Raw genomic sequence first — 25,273 nt, 5'->3', positions numbered from 1 at the left:
CTATTGTTTACCAAAATATTCAACCAAATCATGTAATAATAAACAAGCACATAATCATAATAAATAAAATTTCAAGGCAACAAACTTGGATGCATTTTTTATTTGAAGTTGCTGTTGTTGTTGCAGCCACGGGAAGAGAGTGCTCTCGTCTTTGGCACTGACTGAGCGGCTCGAGCGAAGATGATCAAAGTGGCGGCAAGGTCGTCCGTAGCGCAGCCGGCGGACGCGGTGGACATCATTCGAAGCAAGCACACCCGCCGGGTAAGGCTCAACGTTGGGGGTCTCCTTCACGAGGTCCTGTGGAGGACGCTGGACCGCCTGCCCCGCACGAGACTTGGCAAGTTGCGGGACTGCCACACCCATGAGTCCATCATGGAGATCTGCGACGACTACAGCCTGGACAGCAATGAGTACTTCTTCGACAGGCACCCCGGCGCCTTCACGTCCATCCTGAACTTCTACCGCACGGGGAAGCTGCACATGATGGAGGAGATGTGCGCCCTGTCCTTCAGCCAAGAGCTGGACTTCTGGGGCATTGACGAGATCTACCTGGAGTCCTGCTGCCAGGCCCGTTACCACCAGAAGAAGGAGCAGATGAACGAGGAGCTCAAAAGGGAGGCGGAGAACATGAGGGAGCGAGAAGGTGAAGAGTTTACCACCACATGCTGCTCGGAGAAGAGGAAGAAACTTTGGGACCTCCTGGAGAAACCCAGCTCATCATTTGCTGCTAAGGTAAAGTCCAAAATTTTCATATGCACTTTTCAATTTGAGGGAATTTTGGTTGCCAAGCAACTCTGTTGAAGTCAGTTGAGGAGCTTTGTTTGGACACAAGTAGTGCTTTGCCGCCATCTTGATGAATCTGTAGGCAATTATAAAGCTTTATAAAGCGCTGAAGTCCTTCCAATCTCCGCAGTAATGAGCAAGTTAGTTTCTGATTAGGTTCCTTGTCTATTTAAAATTGACAGGCAGAAAAAGTGGAGTGCTTTAGCTGCTAGAAAATATAACTTGAAGGATACTTTGAAATTCCAAACAACAGTGGGTGGCTCAAATGAGCATAACTGTGGGCCTTTTTGCGCCGCACTGTGTCATTATTATAGCAAAATTGGCTTCGTGGACGCGCAGGATACAAAGGAGAAGGTTTGTTATTTCACAGCACACATCCGTTTCAGACATGTGGGTTTTCGCAATGCGTACACAACTTGTACCTTCTGCCATTAGGTGGAAGACATTTTATTTAGGCCACCGGTTACCATATATTGCTTGCATAGAACAGGATTGGCTGCCACCTAGTGGAAGTAAAATAAAATGTATTTAATTGGTTGATCATTAACGTCTTTCATAGTCCAAAAAAGAATGTAATCAAATGCAAATCATTTCCTATGTCGGATGTCATTGAATTTATCCAATGAATGACTTTCCATCATGTGGAATGAAGGTGTCTAATGTTAAGACACGAAATGGAAGGGTGGGGTAGAGGGAGTCTTTCAGTTTACATCTGGAGGCTATAAATCTCTGCAGTTTGACGAACAGTCTGACATTCCTTTTTTGCCCCAATTGGTACTTTTCATCTGTTCCTTTGTGAGCTGCAGGAGGGAGAAATAATGAGAAAAAAAATGTTACACACAAAAGTGAAAAATGCTCCTTTAAGTGCAACTTATTCTGTTTAAAATGGACTTTGCGAACTAATTTTGCGACTATGCATAATCAATAATGTCCACCAGCTGTCTTTTCCTAATGACGCATTTTTAGATGCATATACGACAGCCGTTATTGTCTTCCATTATTGGATTCGTTAGCGACTCGAGTCTCGAGGTGATTAATGAATGCCTGTTTTGACGACGCCACGACTGGCACCTTTTGTTTAATTGAATGTCACATATTTATAGAAGCGCACATCTTCATTATACACCAACTTCCTTTCTATCCTCTACTCAATCATCCCGCTCATTAACACGCTCCCGGCCCACGCTTTGCAGCGCTTCACTGGGGATCAATGGACACGGGCTGTGCTTAATAGAGTATATGAAGCAGTTTTCAATTAAAATGTGGATTCACTAGACCCCGTTGCATGTGTTAGCATTACAATAGCAGCAGCTCAGGGAGTGTAGATGTTCACAGAGGTTAGCCTTTTCATGACTGTACTCCACATTCAGCAGGGAGCAGAACCAAGGATATTTTTTTATATTCAGTGCGATACTCCTCGAGTCTTTTATTTTTATTTATTTTTTTTACCAGTGTAAGTCAGATGGGTAGTTGGCCCATGTAGTGCATTTTGAAATGTGTCGGAAAGACAGCGGAGGTTCTCAGCATTTCCGAAACAAGACACCTCGGTCAAAACAAGACTAAGCTTCAAACACCTCCGTACACGGAACTTTCTGCATAATTTATCCAGCTCATCTAGTGAGATAACCCGCTGTATCCGTGACCTTGAATAGCTCCTAATTATGATTTCTTAAATAGATCACGTTGCTCCTGTCTGTGACACTTGCTGGCCCTCATCTCTCCCTGGAGATGGATTTGATTCTAGCTACAGAAAGCAGAGTTGTAATTATTAGCAGCAATAGTGGACGTGTTTTTACATATCATGGGAAACCATAGCACTATCTAATTTTTTTTAATCACTCGTAGTTTGGTTACATACATTAGCTATGTGAATTCCATAGTCTTTGTCCCATGTCATCAAAACTGTTAGAATCCACGGCTCATGACATGCTCAATGAGCCACGACCCCATGTTTTGTTTTCCATTAAGGATGGCGAAAAAAAAAAAGTGCTAAACTGAGGTTACCTGGTGGCCCATAAAGGTGTTGTTGTTTAATTGAAGTGTTGAAATGGCTTGATTCTGCCTCATTTATTTTTCAGCACTGATGAAATTTTAATTGCCCATTAATAAGGCCTCACTTCATGCCAGGAAGAAGTCTGTGCAATGCGGAATGTATATAACCCCACGTGCCTTGTCAAGTACAATATATAAACTGACGGGAGCGCTTGTACTCAAATGAGCCATTTTCACACCAAAGCAGCATGAAAGGACATTGTGCATGCCGCATTTGCTCGCACGACTCCCAGTTTTGAAGTGTTGGAGCGTTATTGAATAGTTTTAGGCTCACTTGAGTCTGCCTATCCACCGTGGGCCAGCCCGCTAAATAATTCAACAAACAATATGGGCTGAAGGCAAACTTGCAGGTAATCAGTGCATCAATAAAAGATAAGTTCTTGTTGATGCGGCACATGCTAAGTGTCTGATACTTTAGTTCGGAGCGCTGAGATGTACAGTATGACTGAGAATGAGCGTCTATCGCTCCCTTGAAATGAACACCGTCCCAAAACTCACTTCTTCATGCAAGCACAGGCCCCAAATGGCCGTTCTTCTCCAGTGCACACTCAACGGAAAAGAACATTACTCTGCTGTGTGAGCTGTGCTTGTGTTACTCATGAAAAAGAACACTTGGAACGCGTGCGAGGGTGTTGAGGATGATCAACTAAAGTTATGCTGAAAGCCCCCCCAAAAAATACATTGCAGAACCACTAATGCCCTACAGCTGAATGATCAACTATTTATTGAACTTTTGAACTTATGTAACCACAGAAGTCACACATTTAGTCTTCCTGGTTGATGTCTTTTAGTCATATCGATTTGTTTGGGAGGAAAGAAACATGAAACAGGTAAATAGAAGTTGAATCACAGTCGACTTGTATGCATGTATACATGTAGTCCAGCATATGACTCAACTCAACTAACCTTTATTTATAGAGCGCTTTAAAGTAACTGCAACTGCATATAAATTGCTGTACTTGAAGTAAAAATCATAAAGACAACACTTAGTTTAACAAAAAACACAATTGTATTACAACAATGCAGAGACTCATGCTGAGTTAAAACCCAAAAGAATAGTCATACGCTTCAAGATTAGTTTGAAAGATGGACATTTGACAGCCCAGCAGCATTTTGTGCCAATTGGAGATGCTCAAGGGAAAACCGGCTGACTCCAAAAAAGAAAAAGTGCATTACAATAATGCAGCCGAGATGTAATGGAGGCATGAATTACTGTTTCGACGACTGTACATTAAGTCATATTACCAACCGTGAGTTGAATTTCCAGTAAACTGTATTACGGCTAATGACAGATAGAATTGTAATGATTTACGCATAGTCTGCCCAATGAAAGCTCAAAGTGTGCATCGGTGGTTCTGCCTGTAATGACTGCTCACCTCACAATCTTTGGACCGGAACAAGGTAGCGAGCTGTAAAAACTGACATTCTTTATGTTGTGCAAGTTGACCCCCCCCCCCCCCTTTTTTTTTGACTGCAGGCAGTTCCCTGCATATTGACTGCACATCGTAGTTTTCATAGTTCGAGATGCATTTGCACAAACTGCCGCGTTGCTCCAAAAGGTCTGTCGGTTGCGTGAACCCTTTTTGGGTGAGAATGGGGGAAAAAAATTGATGGCGGAGGCATTAAGTTGTAAGGCAAGCTGACAAGAGAGAGGAGAGGGACAGGGGGGGATCTCCCGGATGTACGTGCGACTTCCAACATGAGCACTGAAGCATGTCGCGCTGTGTCACGAAGATCCCAGTGTAGCAGACCAATCTCGAGTAATAGAGCAAAGTAGTTCTTGTCGGTAGCTTCCACTGTTAATAAGCAAGCATGGGACAAGGCAACTGGGTGTGCTTTATGAGCGTGTTGCCGAGCGACACCACCACTTGCCTTGAAATAGCATCAATCAATGGCACACCACTGATTCCCAGCTGGCCCGACTGACTGGTGGCTGGCTGGGCCATGTGTTCCGTCCGCCCGGTGGCTTCACACACTTGTGAAAAGTAAGTCGCAAACAACACCTCTCACTCTTTGTCATTCTTTTTCTCTCTTTTGTCAGTCCTTCTCCTTGTCTTGTTACTCAAATGAACTCGCCTACATTTCAGTAAGAGATGATTTCATAAAAAAACAATGACAATGTTTTCTTTTCAAAAATATTCGCCGCTACTCTCTGAATGTTCTGACCGTGTGTGACTCATTGAATTCTGTGAAATATTTATTTTTATTTTTCCCACTGAGCAGTACAGTCTTATTTATTCATCTATTTATTTATTTATCCAGCCGTTTATTCTAAGGGTCCTGTCTATATTGACCTGTTAATGGAATCTACATTTTGGGGGTGCCTTTTCCACTTTTGCTGCTAAAACTCAAAACTTGACAATTCACGGCTACGAATAAAAATTATAGATCTATGTTTGTTTCAGCGGGATCACCAAAGCTTTAAATCTAAAGGCAGCTGCAGCGTGAAGCTTTCATGTGTGGTGCTCTACTATAATACGTTTCTCAAGCACTCTAAAAGTTTTTTGAGTCTTTCCACATTGTGGCATTTACCAACAAACCCCTTTGTTTTTTTGCACCCAGTTCATCATCATGTGGCAGTAGCTGAAAGCAATCAGCAGTGTGTATTGGCAAATGGATAAGCTAATGGAGCTGTGCACTAAACAGAGACATTAGCATTATTGATCGCAAGCATGACTTTGATGACGTTTGATCAGCGTGAAGAAACACACGAATGGAAAGTCACTTTAGAAAGACAGGCTGCACATCAATAACACACACACAACTTTCCCCAGGCTTTAATATTTCTTTTCGACAGATGACAAAAGCTATGCTTTACTTTTAGCGTGATGTCTTATCTGACTTTTGCTTCTCCTGCGTGCACATTTGTGCAGCTGTGAATTTAGGCAGCTGGCATTTCAAAAGGTGAAGGGTCAAAGAAGACGAGAGGATGACGGTACGACTACTTCTACTGTGCGATTTCATTCATTATTTAGACAGGTCTGTCAGGGATAGAGCATCACTCAGGGAGATATGGGATGACAAGTGGTCAGTAGAAAGCGAAGGTTTACGCAGAGTCCACAGAAGCGATCACACGTTCAGCTCGCTGATGTTTGCATCAGTCACTCAGCAGTCTGAGTTTGAAAAGATCTGTTTTAACAAAGGCATCCTATCATAGTCCAAATATTTCATCGGTTGACTGTGTGGCAATCTGTGCGGCAATCGCTAAAATCGAGAATGCAAAACATGCTTTAAGGTGCTCGTCATCAGTCGATGACAGCAGAACAAAAGCAGTCCTTGAACGTGTTTACTCAGCCGAGTCATCACCTCACACTTCCAATGAGAGCGGCGATGTTTGGTTTGGCTTTGGCAGCAGACGGCGGAGCTGCCTCCGCTTGCCCCTTCGTCCGAGCAAGCTACATCCTCAGAAACGTGCGTTCGCTTCTTTTCAACTGTCTCACTGGATGACAGACAGTCAACACACCTAGCTTGCGTCCTCTCTCAATCTGTCTTCACTGGTGTTTGCCAACCTCAGCGAGCCAGAGTTTTGCTTGTGTTCCTTGCACTAGCAAACCAGTTCCTTTATCTTCTTCTTCTTTTTTTATTATTACGACTTATTGTTGCTCTAACAAACGCCGCTTATTGATTAAGTGTCCTATTCACATGAATGTGCTTGCCGTCAGACTGACAAGCAATAATTACCTTCTGAACTTGATCTCCAACCTAATACCCAAAGGTCCACGGACGAACGGCCATCAAGAGGGCTCATTCAACGCCAGACCACCCTGAGTGGCTCACATCAGACACGGTAGATGACCTCAGTCAAACAAAGTGTCGCCTTACGTTTCTTGCCGTATCGCCTTACGTCACTTGAGCATTAGTTGGTGACATCAAACAGTCCAAATAAAAGTTTGCAGGCTTCTTAGCTTATCTTCTATACAGCACAACATTTTTGAGAAATCAACCACTATCTGGCATTGTTGTTTGGCAGTTTACAGAGCGCTCTTGTTCTTTTGTGAATTATAGATGAGTTTTGGAGGAAAATTGTCCCTGTTGGGCATACTGATGAGGATGTAAGTATAAACAAAGCAAAATTAAATAAATCACATTACATGCATACGACATCAGATGGAATCTTTCCTTTTGAATAATAATAAAATCAAGTTTTAATATCACGCTAAATGTATTAAGTCCTGACTTTTAATTAAACCGTATTGGATGATGAAATTAAAAATGAGAGAGGAAACACGTTATTGGATTATAGAGAGGGATGCTTGCATCATTTTCACCTGCTCGGCTTTTGATTTTAGCATGTGTATTATCCAAAAATATGTAGATTAGAATTTTTCCAGCCAGATTATATTTTTATATTAATACTGTGCTTTTACTGAATTATTTTCAGAAAGTACACATTTTAGAAATACAACTCTACAATTGGATTAAGTGGGCGTAAAAATATTGCATGTAGCATTTTGTGCCAGCCGTTAGAGAGAGTATAGTGTCCAGTATCGCTCAAACGTTCTTTCCAGGCCCGCTTTAGTTGTTAGTGAAAAGGCTGCTGAGCTTTCATCAAATGGCTATTTGAGTTTCTCTTGATGGAACACAGCAAATGGACTTCTGAAGTTTCTCCGAAACACAATTTTACCCACTGCGGCACCAAAGAGTCAGCAAAAATAAAACGTTACAGATCAACTGTGGCTGCATTAAGTAGACCACTTACCACAAAATGGGAATATATAATAGCCTTGACATGGATAAAAGTGTCATACAGTATATCCGCTATATGAGTACACTGAGATAGCGAGATGTGATTTGTGAGTCATCAGAAGTCTGCAGTCCACTGAGTGCATTTTTATTTTATACTGGATTCTGCAGGAGTACCTAATCAAGCGACCTACTGTAGCATTAACGGTAGCATTAATTGCTCTGGCAGCAAGTGGGATTGAGCGAATTTCAATCAGGTTCACACTAATCTCCAGCCAGCGGCCCTCGGGAGCCTCTCTTCTCTCCCTTCTGCCTCCCGCTGTTCTCATTTCTTCTTTACCTCCGCCCACCAGCCGCCAGCACATCACCTTTCGTCTGTCTGTGTTGAGATATAGGCCACTGAGATAATAGATATGTTGTCTTGATTCGAAGTGGGTTGCAGTTGAGGAGGAGAGGTATTCAAATCTGCTGAAAAAGTATCCTCCATTTGCACCTTTGTGTGACAAGACAACCTGAGAATGGAGGACTTGTAAAGTGAGCCCAGTCATGCTGGTTGAAAAGGTTACTTTTAAGTCTGTGGGAAATTTGACTCTTCTGTCCGCACTCACGTGCTTCCATAGTTGCTGATCAAGTGTATCATTCAAACTACTGGGTCAAAAGTAACCCAAATTGGGTGAAATAGTTTGGTTCTCTGCCCACACAAATCTGCCGAGTCAAAATAATGAACAATTTCCTCAGAATCCACAACCAATGGTGGATTCCGAAAACAGCCCAGCATCTTCCACTGTGTGATAAGATAACTCGGGTAATAAAGAAGACAGCATGAGAGTTTTTTCATCAGCTCAGTAGATTTGAAGCAGGGCCAGACTTTGACAGCCGAAACGTTTGCTCATTACTGTCTCTCTATCAAACCTCTGCACGGATCACATTCGGTGCTGAGCGGAAATCCTCGCAAACCTTGCTACCGTCAATAAAAACCAACAACAGTGAGGCTAAATCTGGTGGGATTTTCTTTCTTTATTCCTTTTTATTACAATTTCACACGCTTGAATTTAAGTTGAAAAGTGGATATGGAAAGTATCGCGAAATGTCTCCCTCTGGACAAATAGCCATGTTTTTGTTTGCCAGCATTGAATGTAGATCTAGAACTTCCAGTCATGTGGATTAGAGTAATGACAACAAAAGAAAAGAAACATAGACAGTTGTATTTATCACTTGTGGAAAATGGGAGGTCACTCAAGCAGTCGGATTATTGATCAGAAATCTCCTTTCATTAGTATTCTGGCTTGACGTCCACGTGTGAGGTTGCAGCAGGAGAACAGCAGGGTGCCGGCCGGCCAGCCAGCCGGCACACAAACATGCTCGCTCAATGTGGGGAAAGACCGTTTCTCTTTATGCTGCTGCTGCTGCTGCTCTTCAATTTATCACAGTGGAAGAACAACAGATTTAGTTGCTTGCAGAGAAGGAAGATTAATAGAGAGGAAGAGAACGGAGAAGCAAATTTGAAGTAAAAAAAAAAAACGTCCCACGCTGACTTCTTTCATAAAAATATGCAGCAAATCGACAATTAATTGTATAGTCAAGAGGAAAAAAAAAATCTGTAGGAAAACATTGGGGAGCCACAGTGTGATTATAAAAAGTCGAATTATTGTACCGACGAATAAAAGTACACACTGTTTACTTTAATTCATATTCATAATTGGACTCTTGATGATAAAACATCAGTAATAAAAATAAAAAAAAGAATTTTATTTTCTTGTCGATTTGAAGGTCTCGAGTCGGTTTCTGGTGGCGTGCGTTCAAATGTGGGGTCAGCATGTCCTTGTATGGCTGTGATTGGCTGCAGACGTGCTTGACTGTCAGCTGGTTTACAAGAACCTGAATGGATGGAAGAGGCGTGTGCTGCACCAGGCACCAGTCTGGCATGTGCTTCATTGTTTTTACTTCCTTCTCTTAGCGACCTCTCAACTTGATGCTTGGGAAACAGACTCATTATTATTCATTTTAGACAACTATGTCAGCACAAGGAAATTGTGGCTGATTAAGTTTTTTGAAAGAGCAAATGTCCTTCTCACTGCCTCTTTTGCAGGACGCAGATGATTAGGTCGCAGTGTTCAACTCTGCCCTGAGATAATTTAGGGTTTTGTTCCACCTGCAAATTACTGCCAGTGTCATTTCCACTTTATACAACTGGGATGTTTGGTCATTCCACACTGGGGCTCAGCACTTTAAGCTGGAACAGATTGCAGACTCACTGGGTTCATCTCCCAATAAATGTTTTATTCGTCTTTCAACGACCCAACTTGTCACGTCTTTATGCTTACAAAGCAAGTTTTTTTTTTTTTTCATCTCAGAGGCTCTTTAAGCCTCAGCTGTAATTTAAAGCGGTGGAAATCAGCATTTACTGAAACTGATAGTGTATACAGTGATTCATAATTAAATCATATCCACATGAATCATGCCGCTTTAATCCGCATGTGCTTATTAGGGGTGTGCCATCTCACCACTAAAAGATGATTCGCTACGGATCTCGGTATATGAGCGGCGATACGATTCATGGACTGTTCATTTTAAAGTCTTTAGGATTTGATTGAGTTTGATTCAGTGGGATTAAAATTCAAATTTCATATGATGCAGCTCAATTCGAGAAGGTACAACAAAATGAGTTTTTACAACGTGAATGGACTTGATGCTTCTCTAAATGTGTTTCCTATTTTGTTACGGACAGAATTATCATCAATAGTTCAGAATGTTTTGTTCAAATTGGTCTTAGGTGACTTGAAAGTAGCTTAGTTGTTTCTGTTCTAACCCTCCAAGGTGTCAAAAAATAAAAACCCGGTTATCCGACTGTAAAAGTGGGCTTCAAACGTCGAATGGCATCAACTTGACAGACTAGACTCTTAGTGATATTTAGAAATAGTAAATTGGCTTCCTGAAACCAGAGAAAATTGCACTGACGTGTGTGCGTGTATCTCCCCCTGTGAGCGCCCGCCTCACTTGTCACCGCCTGCTGTAGCTGGCTGCGCACTGTTTCTGTGAATGCTTTGCTGCACTTCTTTCACAAATGCTAAAAGAACCTCCCATTGCCATGGAAACTATCAGTTGAGCTACACTGCAGTCTGCCCCCCCCACTCCTCACCCCATGAGAAGGCTCTGTGCATGTGTGTTTATATTAAACGTGTGACGCCTGCTTTGGTTGTGTTATTTATACCGCTGCAAACGTATGTGCCCTCACTACACACTTCTTTTAGTACAACTGCATACTATTCTCTATACTGTATCTAGCGGGGGGGGAAAAATGGAGAGAAAACAAATAGATGAGATCATGTGGTTGCACAAGTGTGCACACCCTCAGGAACATGATTGTATTCACAATTAACCAATCACATTCAAACTTGAGTTAAATGGCAGTTTTTAGCACTTCGAAATCTCCAATGCACTCTTTTAAATAATGGTAAAAAAAATTAAATATGCTTTCACTGGACCAGAACAAATTAACTTGTATAAATTTAAAAAATAAAAAATGAATACAAATATTAATAAAAAATAAATATATAAATAACGCCTACTATGACTTGTATAAATATAAATATAAGAAATTTAAATATGAATGAAAAAATAAATATAAAAAAAAATAAAGCTTTCATTCATTTATACTACATGTGTTGTTAATCTAAATAGGATTTTTTTTTTTTGCCTCGTTGGAGGTCTGGGTCCTTGTACTTGTGCTTGGATCTCACTGGATTGTGTGCAGAATGTACTGTCAGGATCTAAGAAAAGATATTGCGTTGGTCATTAGTGACATAGAAGATAAAAATGTCCTGCTGTAACATGTCAGCGCAAACTAATGGAAGATGACACACAGGTTTCGGTGAGTTCCACCTCCGCCGTTTTGCTTTTGATTTGTGTTCCTGCCAGCTCACAATGAATGTTCGTCTTTTAAAGGTCAGCTCCCTCTCGACCTGCTCTCGTCTGATTTCCGTCGGATGTTAGAAGGGCGTGAATACTGTAGCACTCTTTCTAGCATTTTCATTGAGGTGTGTCGTAAAAAAATAGGTCACTTTTTTTTGTCTGTTGCCGTGGGCTCTTGGAAGTGGCTGCGCACCTCAGCTGCATACATTACTTGCTATTCGGTGTCTCTCTGCATTATACATCTGTGACCCCACTCCATGCACCGAGCGGGATTTCTCAGAGTTCACTGGCCTCCAGGGCCGGCCACTCGCTTTTACGGCATAGAGTAAGACATGCAGAGATATAGCGGAGGGACATTGATGGTGAGGACACAATGTACTCACACATACACACACAGTGTACACCAGAGATATCCTCAGTGGTCCGGTGGGATCTTCAGCCTACCCTTCCATTCCAACTGAATCATTCAGAAGGAGGCTTGAGAACACAGCAGGTGTTTTATTCTGTAAAATAAAAAAATGGATGGTTTTATGTTACACTCAGTTTGGGTTCAGGTCATCCCTACAATTGTGTCTGACTATTCACCATGTCGATAAAAATAGTGGAGGGAATTCTGAACAGTTCAAAACAGCTGTCAGTGATATATTTTTCAATTTAACTACAGCACTAAGTTACTGCGATGCATATGTGTGTTTCATTCAGGCAGCTAGATGACAATTGTCACTTTTCTTTTTATTCAATAATTTTTAAGACGGGCAATATTTAATCCTGCAGACCACCAAGTGGAAGTAACCTAGAAGATGAATCCAATCTGTTGACCTGTTTTGCTTAGCTAGCATTTATATTTGTTGTGAAGTTTTATTTAAAAAAAAGGACGCATTTCTGCTTTACACTCTATTGAAGGAGAAATTGAAAGCATAAAAGCAGAGTCAACAATATTCTTGGTTTGTATGTCTGAGTGGTTGGTGCCTCCACTATTTTTTCAAATAAATGGTAATAAATTCCTCAAAGGTGAAAGGCAGACTCCACGCTGCGGAAGAGACGCTGCAGAAAGCTTTTAGAACACAACCATTTTTGTGCTTGCACGTTGCGGCCGCTCGTTAGCGAGCGCTGATTGGAGTGCAGTTCATCGCCATCTGGCTGCGGGTGCCTCACTGGTCTGTAATCATTGCTTAATAGAGAAGGACACACACACACACACACACATATGCAGCATTAGAGAGCGTGAAAGAGAAAAGATGCGGAATGGATGCTGTCAAGCTCTCATTGAGACAGAACTGTAACTACAACATGGTGAATGGGTTGTCATGGCGACAGTGAGTGTGGTGGATCTAGCATGCTGGGACCTGTTAAGTTCATTTGATTTGTTTTCAACACAGCAGAGAAACATCATCAGCACAAACCCATACGTCATTATAAATAGTCAACAATCTAGAAATATTTTTGAAACCTTTGTTTGACATGCTAGTTTGGCCTCAGCGTACTGTAAAAACAGACCAATGGCTTTTGTGGAACTCAGTAGAGGATGTTACATTTGTGTCACACGTTTACTTAATTTAATATATAGTATATGGGTATAGCCATGACATTTTCTAAAGTCAAGGAAAAAGGCCAGAAGTGGCTCAAGGGCCTTCCTTGAGTTGAACCTGTGAGTTGAAAGCAAGGAAGGGAACCTGAAGCCTTGTTGGTTAGCGTGATCATGAAAAAAACACAAGGTGGTTGTTTGTTGATATTCATCATGTCATGGATAGAAATGGAGCAGGGCGACCAAAATTAGCTTGGACCAGGGTTTATTCAGCAAAACAAACTAACAGACCCGGCAAACTGACATAACGTAACAACACAACAAGAGGACGAACCAACAGGGACGTGAAACAAAGGACATGAAGACATTAATGATCCGACGAGGAGTGAGGGGCAGCCAGGACTTAAATACACGACAGGTAACAAGAAGTAGGTGAGAATGATCACACGAATCATGGGCACACAGGAGGAGAGGGGCGAGCATACAGACAGAAACCATGATAACAGACACATAGTGGAACGGCTGGGGGCGAGACGTGACATATCAGCTCACTTTGCCTCCCGTTACACGTGTCCTAGGCTGCCCGCAAAACTGTCTCTGCAGGGTGGACATTCTAATCTTGTCACAGGAAGCTCATAACATCTGCTCTTTGTGATAAACGCCAAAGCAGGACCGCCGTGTCACCGGAGACAAATTGAGTGAACGTTAATTAGCCGTTAGCAGACACCAGATCTACATGATGCTTCTTACCGCGCTCGAACGTCATCCGGGGAGCACGTGAGGAGGTGACCCGTGTAAATACCAAATAAAAGTCAAGCCACTTTTTATTGGCGAGTCAGTCTCGACCCAATCATTGATTTTCAAAAATCACTTTTCCTCACAGGGGTCATGAACTCGGATGTAATCTTCGCTGCTGGCCCTCTAATCTGCCGCTGGCTGGAATTAAACTGCCAATGATGGACTAGCAAATTAGTTGTGCATTCTAAAGGCTCTCCACTTGTGCAATGATTAGTATTAAGGTGGACAAATGGTAACAATCTTAGCACCAGCAACCATTTGCAGTTAATCACCCCTCCCCATAGTCGAAATTGGAGGCAGATGGCCATCCTGACTCATCGTTCGCTCAAGGCTTCTTCCCTTTGGGGACTTTTTTTTCTGGCCACTGCGCTTACTCATGTGAGATTTGTTGGTCCTGCTGTTATCATTTGGGGCTTCATAAACTAAATCGAGCTCAATAAAAAATGAAGAGTGAAAGATTTCCTTGTAGAATGCAGCCAAAGGCTGGACAGATTTAATGATGAGTCATCACTTCTGCTATCATGGTTTCCAACACTCCTGCCGGCTGCCACTTCCAGGCGGAGACCGAAGACCATGGCAACAAGGCAGCTGGAATTTGACACTTTGAAGAACAAAGATACATAATTTAGAGTCGGGTTTTTTTAGGCCAAAGTCCATTCCAATATTTGGGAAAAAAATATTTTGATATATCGATTAATTAGACCATTATCTTTAAAACATATAAGGAATAAATTATGGTCGCTTACAAGATATAAATTACAAGTAGGATAGTCAACTCTTTTAAAATACTTTGTCCTTAATTAACTTTACAACAGAGATGAAAAAAGAAGGAAGTGAGGAAATTAGCTTTAGATTGAAGCCATTGATATACTCAGCACACAAGCAACAAATAGAATGAGCATAATAAGTTAGTGGCAAAAGATGATTCATTCTTAATAACCTTCAACTTTAAGTCACATTTATTGTAAAGTGGTTGGGAATCACTGATCTAAATCCATTCTAATGTTCTTCTCACAGATTATTTTTAGACTCACACCATCCTCCCAAAATCATACCCACATACACTCTGACGCTGCCTCATTTTAACACCACCTTCACACTTGTAAGAGGACACATGGTGTGCATGGCGTGCGCAGCCTGCAGCTCAGTCATCCATCTCCTTCATTTCCTTTCGGGCACACGAGGACGAGAATTGTGTGTGGGACACAAAAGGTGGGTGCCGGCCAAGGTGAAAATGGTGCCAGTGAAGAGAAGGGCACATCTGTGTGGGTCACTGGAGCGCTTGTCCATTAGAGACATGCTGAAGAACATTGTGTCTTCGGGCTGGAAAGTGTTCCTGGTGTGATTAATCTGAAAAATGATATTGCTCTACAGGCGTATTGCCGAGTATTAAATAATTGAAAGTATATATATTTATGTGATTTATTATGTCACTGTAATATTTCTACAATGGTTTTACTTCATTTGATTTGTATGTTGTTCATACTACATTGTCAATTGTTATGAATAATACAAGCAGGTTTAGTGCTCAATTAGTCTTATCCTTTCTAAATTTGGTCAAATATTTTGTTTGTGATGTATATCTACATCTCTGCCACCATTTATATTGTGTCGCATTTAACATTTTGCTTTTGGGGACACAACAGTAAAGAAAAAAACAGAGCCCTACCGCTAGTTTAAGATTGATACATTGTTGCCTCTGGTATATTAGCTTGTTCCCTAGCTCCTGTATAATGCTACAAAAAACCAATTCCTAGTTTCCGCTTGGAATGATTACAAGGTACCTTTAGGCAAACAGTCATTCACACTTGCACCTTATGGACAAGTTTTTTAAAAACCCGACACATGTTTTTATAACGCAGGAGGAAACATGATGACATCACACAAACCTTTTACAGAGCGGGGAAATTGGAAATAGCACATTAAGTTATATTAATTTGCAAAAATACAAAATTTTCTCTCAGACGGCTTTCGAGTAGTGCAATGGCACTCCTTTAGAATAATGAATATCCTTAAGGTATATATAAATCCTTTTTTCATTCATTCAAAAAAAAAATAACAATTGCTGTATTTTGCATCATTTCCAGCTAGAAGCTTCCCAAACAAACACCATTTGGCCGAAGGTCTGAATAATTTTTGGCTTAACTGCACATTCTTCTCTGTGCCCTGCCAATGAGTCACACACTACAATATGAGACTTTAGAAGCAAAATAATGCAATACGGATAATAGTCCCTCTTTGGATGGGATTTGCCATGAGGGTGACATTTTGCATTTTGCGATAATGCCATCCTTATCTTGTCGCAACATTAGAGAAAAAACAAGAAGACAGATTTGTGTTCACAGTCTCTTGCTTTTATTGCACCTTAAGCCCTGAGTGGAACTTTCCAAGTAGATTAGAACACCAAGCAGAGGTGTATGATCATCCCGCAACTACCATTTTATCAGGCGAGGCCTTTTGTGTACGGGGAGCGTAATTCCATCTGTGCTTCCCCCTGCAGCAGCCTTGAATAAAATACAGACGGCGTATTCCAGAGGGGGAACTCCCTTTCTGGCAGCCAACCTTCCACTGGGAGAAAGGTCAGCCCTTTATTGGTAAAACACGGAAAGATGGAGAACAGTAAGAGGATTAAACACGCTACCTTGCACCTGACAAAAAATAAAGTAGGCGAGCCACTAAGTGATTTAATCCTTTTATTGATTCAGCTCGTGTTGCGCAAAGTGTGACTCCAGAGCAGACGTGAATCAGCATTTCACATAGTGTGACGTGGTGGAAAACCCAAAAGACAACAGTGACATTTGTTTTTGTTCATCATCTTGCGCCACCAAATGTCATTGTTTTGTTTATGCGTGTTTATTCTTTGTATCGCTGCGTTGCCTCATTGCAACTGCACAATCTGAGTCACCGTCTTTTTGTTTGAATATTTATACTGTTGTATACACCTAAGGGGAAACTTTGGCATATTTAATGTTTTAATATCTGTAAAACGTAGTGCTGATCCTGATAAAAGTTTGGATTAAGTAGAGCGGAACTTTGCAGCCGGAAATTGGTCTGAAAAGCTGCAGCTGCCACAAAAATGCCGACTAATGTGCTGGTTCATTTTGCACTTGATTATAATTACTTCCACCAAGGACGTTATATTTTATTTTCATCAAAGTTTGTTAGCTACAGGACTACACACAAGGTACATAAGTAATTTTAATCACAATGGAATGTATATGCACTGATCGTCACTGGCGGAGCTAGGATGTTTTTCTTGAGGGGGCTGTTGGGAGTGGGGGGGGGGGGTTAGCTATCGCAGTTTTTTTTAAAATTATTATTACAAAGCCAAAAGAATCTTCAGAAAATACATCAAATGATTCATTAGGTTTTATAGGGGATGGGCAGAAATGTTGAAAACGATTCCCGGAACTTCCAAACTTTTCTCTGCATATTTCATGCATGAGGAGCAGAATAAACAAAAGCTCTTTTACCTTGCTCCCTGAGAATAGCGCACCGAATGCAACAAATCATCTTGTGACCAAAGAGAATAGGATTGGGCATTTTTCAGAGTAATTAAGGCACTAATACATGAAGGTCGTAGCCCCACTACTGCCTTATAAATAAAAGTATACTAGTAAGTAGCCCTGAGTGGCCAGAAAAAATCATCTTACTTGAGAGTATAATTCACAGTAATGAGTGGACGTCTTATAGTTAGTAATAAAATGTGGATCCTAATGTGAGGCGTCATCCTGCTGTATTCTCTACATATTATCCTCTCCTTGTTTGTCCATCTCTCTTTCCATCACGTCTATATAATGAAAGCAAAGAGAACACAAGGCCTGCTTGCTTACACCTTTTCCAGGACAGAATATTTTGTGGGAGGATATTAAATATTAACTCTCTCCAGCCACCAGGGCAAAGCTTGGCTATGTTCGGATAAATAAGCAAGCGTGGGAACGTAGCTGTGTGTTTGTCACTTGTTATCAGCGTTGGCGGGAGATCCAACTGTAGTTAATTTGAACAGGTAGCGAGACAGGCTCTCCCTGAGTCTGCAAAAGTCATCGTCAAGAGCTAATTAGCTAGTTAGCTAATCATTTAGTAACACAAGACACTGATCTAAAACAGGCACTGCCTGTGAATTGTGTATTCATAGGGCCTGCCTCACTGTTTTGAGGTTGAACTTTAGGTTAATGGAAGACTCTTAATCGTCTTTGTCTATATGTGGTCGAGCTGCCATTGGTTGGCAAATGGCAATCAGGCCAGTGTGTTCACTGTTTCTGCAAAGTCAGCTCCAATAGGCGCCAGCACACCCGTGAACTTAATTGACCACAAGCACTACAGGAAATGGATGGATGGATGAAGTCATGGAAGATGGAGTGCTACAGATCACAAGTTAAGAATTGTGCATTATCGGGGCAAGGCTACCAAGAGAACAGCACTTGCAGGGATATAGTGTCACAATTTGTGCTTTGTTTCTTTTTTATCCAATTCAATTTTCTTTCATCTTCTCTCCTGTTTTCCCCCATGTCTCAATATATTTATTTATAAACAGGGCAAATAATGACACAAGGAAATAAGCATAAACACTCAATTGACGAAGTAAAAAACATCAAAAGTGAGCATTTTCATCCCAGCAAAGTCAGCATTTGTTTTGAAGAAAATGGTGTGAGAGTGAAAAGCTATTTCCCCATTTACATAGGCGCCTTGCAATCACACACCGGTGCTATTGCCTCACTGAGAAAATTCACAAGTAAGGCAATGTGAAGGGTGTGCCTCATTCCCACATTTTCATCAGATTTGACACCACAATGGGTGAAGTGTATCTGCATCTTGTTGGTGTCATCACGTCTCTATTATGTCTTCTACCAGCATGGGGGAACAAAGCGGGCGGGAGTGGAGAAGGTGAAGGTGTTTTGTTGCCCGTCATGCTCGGTCTGCTCTCTATACACAAGACGCCTCAGCTGAGTTTTGCCGCTGTCGTTTGCATTCAGCGTGATTCATTAGCTTGGCGGCTTGCTCCCTGCGTTCAGCTTGATTAGATCCGAAGTGATGAGCGAGCGTTCCATCGCACAGCCCATATTGAAGGAGATGCTGCTCAGCTGTTTGTTTGTTGTTGTTGCAAAATACTGCATGATGTATTCTTTTGGGACTTTTAGGATTTGGAACTTCCTCAATGGCACATATTGCCCGCAATGATGACTCAGAGTCTGGCCTGTCACCTTTCGGGGTGCCGCTAATGTGTCACTTCGACTTGTTTTACTCCCTCTGGTGTGATTATTCAGTGGCTGGAGAGCGACCTCAAATGAGTCAAATGTGAGCCTTTTCATCCATCACTTGTTTCTCCTGGGAGTCCAAGCGAGCTATTTTCAGGGAATGTCCTGCTTGAGTTTAAATGCTGCGCTGGCCCTTTAATGGCTATTAGAGTTCCCTGAGTCTGCACTCCCTTCCACAAGGTCTTCCCTGCTTTTAGGCCCGCTTCTTGCAAAGGACAAGGTGGGTGCGTAAGGATTCACCTGTCAAGATTAATTAAAGTGTGTAAGTGTTAATGAGTGGAAATAATCCTGTCCGCAGCTGGGTTGCAGCCATCCAATATGACCTTGTGCTGGATTTTACACTCTCGAGTCTAGACTGAGGACAGGACGAAAGGGCGTGGCCTATATTACCTCAGTAACCTGCTTAACCTCTGGCACCGTGACCTTATTGTGCTCAGCAGATTACACAATTCGGGAGTGAGACAACTCTGGTAGGTATTCCAAACTTTGTCAGCTAAAGAATCAAATTAGAAATACCGGTGAAGTATTGTACATTATGCAGCATATTTGAATACAATCGATTTCTTTGTGTGTCTTGGCATGAAGGAATTGACAATAAAGCTGACTCTCTCTGACTCAAATCAGTAAGCATCCTCTTTTCCTCCTGACTCACTATCGCTGTCCTTGAGTGTTACTCTAAACCGAGGAGCAAAAAAAAATAAAAAATACATTATGCAGGTGCCCAAGAGACAACATTAGCTTTAGCTGTGATTCTTTTGAAATGCAGACCTTGGGTTTGATCAATGCTTTAGAGGGAGAACCTAAATAGGGCATGAGCTAATGAATGACTTTTTTAGAGGCCATCACAAATTGGATTGACTGCTACAAGTGTAGTTCAAAGTGTCTGCCGTAATGTTCCATCTTCTTATGACATTGTGCAACTTCATAGTTGAGGGTCATCATACGTGTCCAAATGCATGCACTAAGATACTTCATTATCCAACATGATGCACAACTTGCTCATACATGCTTGCTTGTTTTGTGTTTGTGATAAATTTGGCTTTCAAAATGACGGCTTTTAGAGCGTTAGTTCAAGGTTTTGAGAAGGACACGCTGAACACTTCACACAGAAGGCTGGTAACAGCTGAGACAGCTTTTTTTAACCCTTCTTTATTATTTGTTCTATATATTATATTTTATATATATATATATATATACATATGTATATGTATTATATTATAATATAATATAATATATTATGTTATATTATATAGTATTGTTTTGTATTGTTTTGTATTGTATTGTATTGTATTGTATTGTATTGTATTGTATTGTATTGTATTGTATTGTATTGTATTGTATTGTATTGTATTGTATTGTATTGTATTGTATTGTATTGTATTGTAGAGACACGAGAAATGATCTGACATTGTTGCTTTCATGTAAACGACTTAGTACATGGAATCACAGTAAGATATCCATTTTATGGTACCTGACACGTATTTGAATGCAGACGTTGCATCTGATCTGTCAAACTGACAAATTGTTTATTGTGTGTATGCCGAAAGCAAGCTTGTAAGACAGTGAGCTCATGCAAACTCACCGAACCTTCAAACCCGGAGGCTCATTTGCTTACCGGTGTGGCACCGTACTGCTCCCATGTAATCAAATCGAGTAGAATCAAATCGAATAGAATGCAATCAATGTGGAGGACCAACAGGGTCCCCTGATGGACTAATAGGAATAAGTATGGCTTCACTCTCAGTTGATTTGCTAATGTGTGTTTACTTCCAGATCCTGGCCATTATCTCCATCCTCTTCATCGTGCTGTCCACCATCGCCTTGTCCCTGAACACCCTGCCGGAGCTGCAGGACAGCGATGAGTTTGGTCAACCCATCGATAACCCCGAGCTGGCCCACGTCGAGGCCATCTGCATCGCCTGGTTCACCATGGAGTACCTGCTGCGCTTCCTCTCCTCCCCCAACAAATGGAAGTTCTTCAAGGGTCCTCTTAACATCATCGACCTGCTGGCCATCCTGCCCTACTACGTCACCATCTTCCTGACGGAATCCAACAAAAGCGTTCTGCAGTTCCAGAACGTCCGACGCGTGGTGCAGATTTTCCGGATCATGCGCATCCTGCGTATTTTGAAGCTGGCTCGGCACTCCACTGGTCTTCAATCGCTAGGCTTCACCCTCCGTAGGAGCTACAATGAGCTAGGCCTGCTGATCCTTTTCCTTGCCATGGGTATCATGATCTTCTCCAGTCTTGTATTTTTCGCTGAGAAGGATGAAGAGGACACCAAGTTCAAAAGCATTCCAGCCTCATTCTGGTGGGCTACCATTACAATGACCACAGTGGGATATGGAGATATTTATCCCAAAACGTTACTAGGAAAGATAGTAGGAGGGCTGTGCTGCATTGCAGGCGTGTTGGTGATTGCCCTGCCAATCCCCATCATTGTCAACAACTTCTCCGAGTTCTACAAAGAACAAAAGAGGCAGGAGAAAGCCATCAAAAGGAGGGAGGCACTGGAAAGGGCAAAGAGAAATGGCAGCATTATCTCCATGAACATGAAGGACGCTTTTGGCCGCAACATAGAGCTCATGGACATCATGGTGGACAAAAAGGATGACAAAGCTGGGAAAACAATTCAAGTGAATCATGTATCTCAGAGCCCACTGAAAGGGAAGGCCCACCTCAACTCAAGTCCCAGCAGCACCAAGCACAACCTGGAATCAGGTCACGGGGAGCAAGCCAAGCCTTCGGGCAGCCCTCAGCATCTCAGTGCCGACACTCTGGAGGAGATGTACGACAACATGGCCAAGACGCAGTCCCAACCCGACCTCAATAACAAGGAAAAGTTGCAGCTGTCTAAAGCCATAAGGCACAGAGCGGAATTTGCGATGGGAGCTGTGACGGATGTGAGGAGCACGTCCAGCATTGACAGCTTCATTAGCTGTGCCACCGACTTCCCCGAAAGCGCCCGTTATAACATTCTCGGCAAGGTCAGCACAAACCCGAGCCTGGAACCCACCTTGGAGAATGAGAATGAAGGTTGTGCCACACCCCTGACAGGAAGGGGCCACAAGGATCTGCTTTGCAATCCACTCAAGGGACCCTCGGTCAGGGTTAGTTTCAGAGGACGGGATTCGGGAACGGGGGTGCTCTCCGATGGATCGTCAATCCAGAGCCCAGAGTTGTCCATCTACACCACTGCGAGCAGCAGGACGCCCAGCAAGAGTCCGGAGAACTTACCTCCGCACATCTTCACGTTCCACGACGCTTCCATCCACAAGTTCATCGACGCCGACACGGACGACGAGGAGCACCAGCACGACACATCGGTGGTCAGCCCGGCGCAGAGACTCCTACACAGGACCAGTCCAAGATTCGGCCGACAGGGAGTCAACCACATGGAGGACTTCCAGAGGAAGCTGGGCAGTAATAGCGCCTGGAGGCGAGACGGCCAGGAGAACCACATGGCTGAAGTACGGCCACTTCAGGGAGATAAGAGTAATTCAAAAACGTAAACTTGACACGAGCAAGTGCACACGGAAACGAGACAATGGAGAAGCACAGTGAACTCTGATAAAAACAAATGTGACTGACTTTTCAAACGCGAAGGGGTAGTCGAAGGATAGAGCACAATATATTCCACCAAAAGACTTTTGGATGTTATTTATGTTCCGCTTACATTCATTCATTAGCTCGGACCCACCCTGTTTGTACAAGAATTTAGTAGAATTTTTGTACAAAATATAATGCACCGTAATTAGTAGAAGATTGGCAGTTTAAGGACTATTTTCAAAATGCTGTTTTATAGAATGACAGTGGCTCCTTCATTTACAATTGAATTGATTTACGATTTTTTTTTTGCCTTTACTTGTAAGATTTAAACAAGGGATATTTGAACAACAAAGTTCCCCAACAGGCATAGTTTTTTGTATCTGATAAAAATGAATATTATCACTGCAGCTTATAACGTCGTTTGTGAAACTTTTCTTCATGTTTTATCTATGTCTGCGTAAAACTGCCCCCTGGTGGCGAAGGCACACACGTAAAAGGAACAATTTTGCGTTGCCGGAACAGAACGTGGTCACAAAATGACCTAAACTTGTAAATAAAGGCACCACTGTATTTAATGAATTATTTTTCATTTTTGTGAACTATATCATTGTATATTATTCTAAAAAATATATTTTAACCTGTGTGTTGGGCACAAAACACATACTAAAAGCTCAAACGGAACAGTACATAACGTTTTCTACTGTTTTTCCAATAAATTCTCACGATAACATGCTAAAAGGCAAGAAATGCTTGTTTTTCTGAAATCCCAGGACATGAACTAAAATGGATTTTGATCACAAACAATCCATGGGCATTGAAACATGACATCTTCAACTGTCCAATCAAAAGAATGTACAGTGAAGCCAAAATGTACTTTTAATATTCTTGTCAAGATTTGAGATCAAGCAAATCAAAGTCCCTATTTTCATTTATTGTTTATTTTATTTTTTTCTGGAAATGACAATACTTACTTACCCGTTTCCTTATTTATTTTATATTTGTATACTTCTTAAAACACATAAAATTTTCTAAATATACAATTGATTAGAATGCTCAAGCTTTTGCTACATTTTTTTTTGCAAAATATTATTTCCTCAAAATATGAATCAGTTTAAAAAAATTAAAAACTGATAATTATTTTCATCTCTAACACAACCACTTAGTCTTATGTCACTTTTTTGCATCATTTACAGCCAGATGTTTCACACAAATAAATTTGAAGCTTCTCTAAAAATGTCTCTAAAGTATGAAACATTTTAGGATTGACTGTGTATCTTTTGACATGTTATCATTGGACAGTGACCCAGATTTCTGCCGGCGGAAAATATGATGACGATGAAATGTTTAAATGAGGCATTAATTTGTCCAAATGTATAGTTTGCCTCTGTTAGCCTCCTTCAAACCCGGCCTTAGTTGATGTTGTCCAGAGTTCACTGTCCGTCTAAGTTAAGCAGATGCAGCACGGATGAGTGTGTGCAATAATGATCTTTTGTAAACAATGTACCTATTGTTCTGTCCGTTTTGTCTTTCAAATGTAATCTTGAGGAGTGTTTCTGCCCGTTTGTGTTCATATTTGTTTTGCACATGTAAGAGAAACGGCTTAACTTGTCCCCTAAAAGATGGCACCTTAACATTTAAAAAAAAAAAAAGAGAGAATTTCTATTTACTCGTTTCATTCTTTGTGTTAGATGTCAGCGTACGGTGCAGATGGCTGTTTATTCGCGTTCATGTCACGTCCACTGTACGTGTTCACGCTGGCAGATGCTCGTGGGCATCACTTTTTAGCTGGATAGGCGACGCTGAAATTGTATTGTGGGGATACTGTACAATGTATTACTTAAAAAAAAAAAATAGCATATTACAAACAATGCCTGTTTATTGTACAAGGAAAAGAAAAGAATTTATATTTTTAAGAGATTTTATAAAAGAATGGACTCTTAGATATATGCTGTCCTAACCTCATAGTTGTGCATTTCAATTTATGAAATGCATTATTTTCAAGTTGCATTTATTAGCCGAAACTAAGCAGTAGATACATTTGCTTATGTCTCTTTGTGTAAACGTTTCTCCCTTTATCTTTTGTGCAATATGAAGAACCAAAGACAACTCTGTCTGCAACATACAGTAGAATAAATGTATGACTTACTTCAGGGAGCTGATTTCTTTGGCACAAAACAGACACATTAGAGGACACCGCACTTGAATTTATTTAGCTCACTTGATTATTTAAATTAAGGCTCTCGATATGTAAACAAGAAGCTTTCATGATGTGAGTTGCAAAGAAACACCATGTACATGATTTGTTTTATTTTTTATTTTATATGTACGCCTGAATGAAAAACAACACGGCTTTGATCAGCCCAGCATAATATTTTAACATTGTAAACAAATTATCCCGCCATGCTTTTTGTGCATCTATTTTGGAGGTGGTTCATCATATTCACACTCAAAGCAACAATAGCGGGGTCATGATCAGCCATGGCAAATGTTGTTCTCGTGCCTTGGCAAACGGGCAAAAGGTTCCCTCATGCTGTCACACTGATGAAGATTCAACATCCTCACCAATCTGGCACAGTACATAAATATTAAAAATGAAAAGAAATAGAAAGAAAATGGAAATAAAAATAATAATGATTTGAATATTTTGGTTCAAAAGAATTTTCAAAAATGTTCAGATATACGACTTGCAGTGATTTGAGGATCCTTGAACAACGT

The 25,273-nt window shown here is 41.3% G+C and overlaps 1 protein-coding gene across 1 annotated transcript; it reads left to right on the top strand.

Annotated features, from left to right (window-relative positions):
• The first annotated feature begins 133 nt into the window (after positions 1-133).
• LOC133162867 (potassium voltage-gated channel subfamily B member 1-like) lies at positions 134-25,004 on the top strand. The gene is made up of 2 exons (XM_061292348.1): positions 134-732; positions 20,782-25,004. Exons 1-2 carry the CDS (start codon positions 181-183, stop codon positions 22,519-22,521), a joined length of 2,292 nt encoding a protein of 763 aa, XP_061148332.1. The 5' UTR covers positions 134-180; the 3' UTR covers positions 22,522-25,004.
• Positions 25,005-25,273: the final 269 nt, after the last annotated feature.

The sequence above is a fragment of the Syngnathus typhle genome, linkage group LG11 (assembly GCF_033458585.1).
Source record: "Syngnathus typhle isolate RoL2023-S1 ecotype Sweden linkage group LG11, RoL_Styp_1.0, whole genome shotgun sequence".
NCBI classification, from domain to species: Eukaryota; Metazoa; Chordata; class Actinopteri; order Syngnathiformes; family Syngnathidae; genus Syngnathus; species Syngnathus typhle.
This window is presented reverse-complemented; position numbering and strand designations above follow the sequence as displayed.